The following is an 8,759-nucleotide window of genomic DNA, read 5'->3' as shown; positions in this document are numbered from 1 at the left end:
AAGATAAAGTAAACAAATACGTCACTTGAAAATCTCTTTGTACTCTATGCGTCTATACTTTCTAGTTTCTATTTACAATTATTATAAATTTGCGTTATAACGCGTTTCAAATGTTGAATGTCTCAATTGTAAACAACGTTAACTGAAATATCTCAACAGTTAACAACACTTAGAAGTAAATCTACATGTTTCTACATGTTTCTACGTAAATCTACAATTTTTCTGGTTGTTTTATTTGCGTTCTTCACTTCCGTGCTAATATTTCGATTGCCGTAAATAAATACATGTAATCAAAACGTTATATGGAAACGATGCAAATAAAGTTTTTTTAATGCTTAGAGGTATATACGAAGCAAGAAATCGATGCAAAATATGTTCAATTTTTTAAAATAAATTGGCAAAATAAGAATGCATGCATTTTTACGAATAACGTCCCTTTATTACCATTCAGTTCATGAATCTAAACGTTCCGTGCACTCTATTGGATATTCCGTCCACTAATAGGACCTCATTTAAAACTAAAAGATTTGTTCCATAAGATATTTACAAAAGTTACCGAAATTAGATCTTTTTATCACTTGGAACAATAGATTGGCATTTCATGCAGGGTATATCAGAGAGAGAGAGAGAGAGAGAGAGAGAGAGAGAGAGAGAGAGAGCAGTTTGTCTTTTATCCTTCTTCTAACACTGTTTATAAATAAACTTTATTTCGGCGATAACTTTGGATGTGTATTTGTCAAGCCCTTCGAATTCGGTTTTGAGATATAATGACCGTAACATTTGATGAAGTAGTTTTTCTAACCAAGAAGTGCTGGCTCTAGTAATATTTTTGTTTACATCTACGATAATTAAAGAATTAGTAATTTTGTATATTTCATCGACAATGAATTCAGATTTGATCAGAATATTGGCCAATGAGCCTTGTCCACGCAATAACTTTAATTTAGAATATTTGGGAATCCCATGGGAGACGACAAAAATAATGCAATCAAATCACACCATATTTTCTGTATTATTTGTATATATCGACACAGTTCACGCGTCACAAGATAACTTCTTAGCTCATTTTTGCATCAGATTACTAAGCAACAGATCTCGAGTTTCTTTCATGTTGTTAGGTACTTGTATTACACATACATTAAAAACATTATCCTTCATACGCTTATTCAGTCATTTTTTAATAAGAAATATTAAAGAAATATTTTTTTAAAGTTGCGTAATATTTGATACTTTTCAATTGACTCAATATATTCATATTGATTCAATATGAGAGAATATGATACAGAAGTATTTATTTAAATGTTTGCTTTCAGTTTAATGTTGATGCCTTATAGAGAACTTTTGATTGATTTTCTTATCTACAAAAATATCCACCTAGCAAAGGGTTTAAGACATTTATTTAATAGACTCCAATCAAGCAGAAATAAGAAAAAAATAATAATATTAAAAGTAAAAGTTTCTTACTGGGCCACAATATTGAAAGTAACCGTTAAGAAATGTAGAATAAAAAAGTACTGTATGTACATATGGCAAATATTACTCTTGGCTTATTTTCATTCAATCTTGTGATGACTTCTTGCACGTGTTAAAAAGCCTCGGTAAAAACATTTTTGTAAACAAATTTTCAAAAAGCACCGATACTCAAAAGCACTGCTACTCAAAAACATGTATGTGTGCAAATCAGTCATATCAAATCTAAATAAAATTCAACAATGGTATAAATGTGAAACAAGTATTCCTTTTAAAGGAACGATCGACATGTGATGTTATTGGTTAGCTTTATGTAAATGATTGATTAATGGGGTACATCGCACCTTTATTTAATATCCAAATTAGCAAGGAATGAATACATTAATTCTTAAAAGACAAGATCTACTTCCGATTAAAATTATTATGCATGAAAAGAGAAACGTAATTCGAATCATTATGTAACTCTCTAAATGTTTTAATTTAGGTTAACGCATTAAAATAATCGTTTTAGCTATCTACAAAATTCAAATTTAAAAAAAAAATCGTAAATGTTTTGGGTTGTTTTGCTCAAGTATTTTAATTATTGAGAAGATTTCGTCTGTGGAGAAAAGGTATATTGGTAAAACAATCAAATAAAATGGAAATAAGAAAAAAACATTGATGCGAACTCTTGCGTAAATACATGTACAAGCGATTCAGAACTGGTGATGCTCTTTTGAGCATTATATGTATCAGTGCTGTCCCTTATCTTCTGCACAGTGTCATCACTTTCTGTCCCTCTGATAGAGACAGGAAAACTGGTTTTCTGTATGCCAAATCTTTTAGTGGTACCTGCCCATATGTCTAAAAAGGGCTCTTTTATTTCACATGCATTGAATCCTCTCGCCGTATACAGACAAGGACTAATACGGTTACACTTGCGAGAGTGGTCAATTAAAGCACGGTTGTTCTCGCTCTTCTTCGTGTCATCGAATGGTTTTGTAAATGCTTTTGGAAATTTCTCTTCCAAACTGTAATGTAGCGATGTCGACTTATAGTGCCGCATGGTTTGCTTTTCCACAATAGTTCTTCTTTCTATTTCTAAATGATATTTTTCAAAAAAGTTTTGATCCAAAACGATCAATTCGCTCTCTAATATGTTGTCATCAGTTGCCTTATTGACGAATATCTTGAATGTTGAACATCCCCATATTCCAAAACTTTGTACGCCACTTCGTCTGAAAACAAACGTACATTAATAAATAATAACTGAAAAATACAAGGTATGTCTACATTTATACATATGCAAATATGTACAAAAATTGTCATAAAAATACTTGAGAAATGGCGTCTTTCAATTAATACAAGACAAAATATGAGACTAGTGCCACAAGTAAGTTGCACAATCACTTTAATGTTTGTTATGAATAGTGGATGTAGAAATGCTCTTGGTTTTTCTATTAATTCCATATCATATCGATAGAACACTTATCGAGATTTGGCAAGAAAACCACGAAATGTATAGTTTATATATTTAGAGTTCCTATGATGAGATAAAAATATGAATGTTACCCGAGTAGATAATCTTTAACATCAACTGGAACAATGGATTTGCTGTCATTACAAGGTACATCGGGAGAGTATGTGTTAATGCTTGTGTCAATTATCAGCTGTTTACGGATAGCTTCTATTTCGGCAATAATCTCGGGTGTTTGGTTGTTTAACCCTACATGTTGGAGTTTTCCCAACCATTCTTGTAACACTTTATCCAGTTGTTTTTCCAAACATGTTGTGATGGTTTCTTTGATTTGTTGTTTATTCTGACCAACTATGGTAACGGATTCCGAATCATCTGATATTTTTGTTTCGTCACAAGAATCTTCGGATTGAATCAGGATTTTGTGGTATGCATTCTCTTTTTGCAAAATCTAGCCAAAAACAATGTGTATGTTTAACAAAAATCAAAGTTATATATATATATATATATATAGTTTTAACGACTGTAAAACGTCTGAAGATTTTTAACAATGAAAGCGCTTATGTTTTGCAGTTAGTGTTGCTTTTTTTCTTTTATTATATTTTTACCGGACACTGAGAAAATACTTTTGTGATTTGGATATATATATATATATATATATATATATATATATATATATATATATATATATATATATATATATATATATTAGGTATTCATGTCTTACTTTGTTTAAAGCGACAAAGTAATTATATCTTTAACCACTCGTAACAAAATTTTACGAACCTCTAAGGCTAATTTTGAGGAAAGATCATTTTGAAAGCAAATGAGTGCCGCTTCTCCCATAAATTGCTCATCCATCCCCTTTCGTATATTTATTCCTTTAGTTAACAAAAAGATTTGTTAAAGCAACGTTATAAATTAAAACAAAAGGTATGTGTAAATAAAAATGATCTCACTTTACCTTTTCCTTTTGATAACAAGTTAATGTTATCATCAGTAAATTTTCCAGCAATTCCGAATTTAATGATGTTATTAAACATACAATTTTTCCAATTGTCGTCCGTTACATGTATCACCTTTTCCATACGAAGTTTGCAGTCTTTGGCCAGATTGCAAACATATTTGAAATGTGGGAAGTGTTTGGGTTTTATAAATAAATGCTTTATTGGTGGTTTTGATGCTGCATCTAAAATTAACACAAAAACAAAATATATTTAAATATGTGTGGTAGCACATACGATTTTTTTCCCTAGTTATCAAACACTTAACTGTGGTTTGAATAAAAAAGGAATTTGTTTTTATTATGCCAATGATTTAAAATATGTAGAATCTTTTATAGATAGATAGATAGATAGATAGATAGATAGATAGATAGATAGATAGATAGATAGATAGATAGATAGATAGATAGATAGATAAATATTTTATCGCAAATACTGACAATGATTCTTGTTTTAAATTCTATAGTACCTGTTTAATGGAATATAAAATTAACTAATTTTTTTCTATTTATAACATCAAATTACATCTTATCACATTGCATTTTTGATCTACCTTGTGCGTTTTCTGTCAGTCTATGTTGTTCTTCATCATCCATTAAAGTTCTTCTTCCGTGTTCTAATTTGGTTATATAAAATCGTTTTAAAAAACATTTTAAAACACTTAAAAAAATATATTTAAATATGTGTGGTAGCACATACGATTTTTTTTCCTAGTTATCAAACACTTAACTGTGGTTTGAATAAAAAAGGATTTGTTTTTATTATGCCAATGATTTAAAATATGTAGAATCTTTTATAGATAGATAGATAGATAGATAGATAGATAGATAGATAGATAGATAAATGACATATTTTAAATAAATATTTTATCGCATATACTGACAATGATTCTTGTTATAAATTCTATACTACTTGTTTTATGGAATATAATTTAAACTAATTTTTTTCTATTTACAACATCAAATTACATCTTATCACATTGCATTTTTGATCTACCTTGTGCGTTTTCTGACAGTCTATGTTGTTCTTCATCATCCATTGAAGTCCTTCTTCCGTGTTCTAATGTGGTTATATGAAATCGTTTTAAAAACAATTCCTTTTAAAAGCCAATTAATATTATCATTTATGCAACACCGATGTTTAACTTACTTTTATACATGTAACGTCTAACAAACAAAACAATAAGACCACAGATAATAACGACTGCACCAATTATGACATCGCCTATTGGATTTATTCTAAAATTAAATTAGTTTAACATGTTATAAATTTCAAGAAATATAAGCCTAATGGTACATGTATAAGAGAGTCAAGATATTACAATTTGGCTCTACCTGCATTGTGTGTATTTGTAGAAAGTAAAACATAAAAAATTAATTCGAAATTCATTCATGAAAAGTATTACACGTTCGCTTTTACCCATAATCCGGATTGCTGGTTGTCGTTTTTTCTTCTGATGGGACAGTCGACGTCGTTGTCCTCAAATATTTGTTTTTATAAACAAGCTCATAACAGTCAGTGTCTACAAAAATTTAGAAAACATTCAAACATCTTTCAAACTATTTACTTGAGATCAAAAGTAAAAGTTTCAGAAAAATTACTTTAAATTTGTTAATCATATAACATTGTATATCATCATTTATATGTATATAAGAAATATAAGATTTGTTTATAAACTTGATATTATCTTTGAGAGTACATTTGTAAGCCTCTGTGGAATTGTAGGACTTGTCACATTTGGGAAATACATTGTTGCATTTAGCTGACTTTTGACGTTGAATAATTCCTCCAGCAACATTGTATTCTGTGCAATGTCCTTAAAAAGTCAAATAAAAAATAGGTAGAATAAAAATAATTAAAAATATAATAACTTTTTTAATAACATCAAAGTACACACGAATAATAATTAACAAGATTTAAACATTACCAAATATGATCCTCCTGGGTGCACAGACTTCCAAAGTTTCATTTCTGAATCCATTTATAACACAATGGTAGAGATATGGTTCTTCGCTTTTCATACACAACGTTGGTATTTCACAGTTTTTCTTGCTGGCAGCGATATCCCACTCTTTTCTGGATTTTGGACACGATTTCACGACTTTTACAAGATCCTGCATGGCTTTCCGGCATTTATCTTGATCACCACTGGACATCTATTTTTAGAAAATAGATTAGTTATGCACTTAATGCTTCTGTTACATGAATGCAAAATACGACATAAATAAAATCACTACCTTGCTACTTATAATCTAAATTTACGACTAGATACATAAACAGCTAATATTTGTTTTATATTTTTTTGTATTTGTAAAAAATTGAATTTGTAATAATATATTTGCATGTATTCATGTATATAGCATAATGAATGAGAGCAAATTCGAATCTACTGGTGAAACCGTAGAGTTTTATGACGTAATATTGATTTTTATTATCAAATTTAATTGAAAATGAAGTTGTTCTCAGTTGACTACATCAATTGTCCAAGGTACTGAATTAATGTCTAACTGAAAAGTTGATCATTTCAAAAATCTTGGATACTAATGTAAATCTGTTGTGTTGCTCTCAATGGCCCGTTTCAATAACTTGGGCATATATATAACATTCACGTTTTATAAGATCATTGTACTAAGGTATAACTGTTGTGCACTTTATATAATTTTACTTTACTACTAATCGCAATTTTATTTTTTCTTAAAATATTACGGTATAATAAATTTTAAATAAAAAGTAGAAATGAAAAAAGGACGATTTATTTTAATAAACGATAATTTTTTTTTTAAGATTTCAAGGTTAATTTCATGAAGTCTAGAAATTTCATTGATGTGGTTTTATTTATTATGTAAAAAAACGTTTTAGGAATGCTGTTTTTGTAAGAAAATATCAGACTTAAAATGTATGTCTTTCTTCTCTATTGATCATGAGAAAGTGGACTCTAATAACACTAGATACTCCCAGTACTCTCTCTCTCACTCTTGCTCTCTCATAAAATAACACTTCTGTGACCTTATTTTATGTTCAACTTTAAATATCATGAAAAAAAAAACAAAGTGTATAAGAATGTGTAACATTAAATTAAAAAGATATATATAATGAATTAGTCAGTTAACTAATACATATTATATATATATATATATATATATATATATATATATATATATATTTTTTTTTTTTTTTAAATACATAATCCATGCTTCAGATCTTTTTAGCACTAAATGAGTTGTGAATAACGCTAAAGGTTATTTTGTAGCTGTAACTCAGTACGTATACCTCGAACAGATTACCTGAGTGATTAGTGTGGCCAGTATCAGCGAAATGTGGATATATGATGCCATTTTCTACAACAATATCTACAATACAAAAATCCATCATGAAATTATATACATTTTTGATAAATATTCAAGAATTCCAATGTCAGTCTTAATGCATGTATATAAAATTGTACATGATGTATTTTGCTGTTTGTCAAAACTAATACAACTTAATCATAAAAACTGGTGATTTAAAAGAGGGAGGGGAGTTAGCATTAGGAAGCAATATAATTTAAATTTTAGGTTTAAACAGAAAATGATATAGTTGTTCCTTAATCAAAGCCTTTATATTTTAAGCCCCACCCCCCCCCCCCACCCCAGGATTTGTATATATCAGAAGTTTACAAACCATCTATAATTTGCAACACGATACACATTTATTATACATGTGATTAATATAAGCGGATCAGTCAATGGCTTTAACTTATTTGTCAAAAATATAAATAAACAAAATGAAAGTAGATTGTAGACATTGTTACAAAATACTGCTTACAAATAAAACAAAACGTATAACAACATCATTATATGATTATATGATTATAAAAAAAATATCAAGATCATTTAGAAGATTAATTAACAATACTAAGCAAATCTAATCTACAGATAGGTAAAACCGAAAGTAATATTTTAATTTTTTTTCAAGAATTTGTCTATGACTGCATAGTAAAACATTAATATAACATTTGATTTTTTTGGTTTTGAAATGAATTTACGCCACTATAAAAAGATCTTACTGATAAGCTTTAAGACTTCAGTTTTTTCCCATCAATTTCCTTCAATGTTCGCAAACTCTAGACTGGTCCCCTGTCTCTATCGCATATCAGACAGGCGTTGTTCGTCAACACAAACTCTCAATTGCTCAGTTGTAAACCACATCATTGAAACATCTCGATAAATCTTTTTTTGTGTAACAATATCATTGACATAGAATATCACAATTAGAAATCGGTTTGAAACTTCAGTATTAGACGGTATTATAGTATAAGACATGCATAAACATTCAGGGGAATTCTAAAAATATACTTTCACATCGTTCTAAATATTGACATTTTTTAGTGCAGGTATACCTATCTATCTAAACAAGAAGGTACGTGTGGACATAGTTAAATGCTCGAAGTAAATAAAATAGCATTTTATTTTATCTACTTCATTTTAGAAAAACAAAATTAAAACTTTATCTAATAAATTAACAACTAAGTTTTATAAAATACAAATACGAATGAACACTTGTTTTACGTAAGGCTAAGTTGTTTATTTACAGACTGCAATATACGTTCGCGGACCGAGACGAACACCCCAAAACTTGCTCAATCGCATATGTTTAAATTTGTTGCTTTTTTCTCTTTTTTTTACCGTTATGTTGTTCAAACATTTTTGAGTTTAAAAAACTAATATAAATCCTTCTTTATATTGTATTTTGTTGGCACCCACTTATTGTTTGCGCTAGTATTTAATTCATTTTGGAAAAATTAGCCCAAAAAAGAAACATTGATACGTGAGCGATATATTACCCCTAGT

General features: G+C 28.9%; 1 protein-coding gene across 2 annotated transcripts; it reads right to left on the bottom strand.

Annotated features, from left to right (window-relative positions):
* Window positions 1-2,028: 2,028 nt before the first annotated feature.
* Window positions 2,029-8,275, bottom strand: LOC136270340 (uncharacterized). Of its 2 annotated transcripts, XM_066067744.1 has the most exons (12): window positions 7,976-8,275; window positions 7,215-7,280; window positions 5,858-6,086; window positions 5,630-5,746; window positions 5,350-5,452; window positions 5,080-5,168; window positions 4,927-4,989; window positions 4,484-4,546; window positions 3,891-4,115; window positions 3,713-3,807; window positions 3,022-3,377; window positions 2,029-2,687 (listed from the first exon to the last, which is right to left on the bottom strand). In XM_066067744.1, exons 2-12 carry the CDS (start codon window positions 7,263-7,265, stop codon window positions 2,099-2,101), a joined length of 1,980 nt encoding a protein of 659 aa, XP_065923816.1. In that variant the 5' UTR covers window positions 7,266-7,280; window positions 7,976-8,275; the 3' UTR covers window positions 2,029-2,098. The 2 variants fall into 2 exon arrangements, with proteins under 2 accessions (XP_065923816.1, XP_065923820.1); XM_066067748.1 differs by lacking the exon at window positions 4,927-4,989.
* Between the last annotated feature and the right edge of the window lie 484 nt (window positions 8,276-8,759).

This window comes from Magallana gigas, chromosome 1 (assembly GCF_963853765.1).
Source record: "Magallana gigas chromosome 1, xbMagGiga1.1, whole genome shotgun sequence".
Taxonomy (NCBI): Eukaryota; Metazoa; Mollusca; class Bivalvia; order Ostreida; family Ostreidae; genus Magallana; species Magallana gigas.
This window is presented reverse-complemented; position numbering and strand designations above follow the sequence as displayed.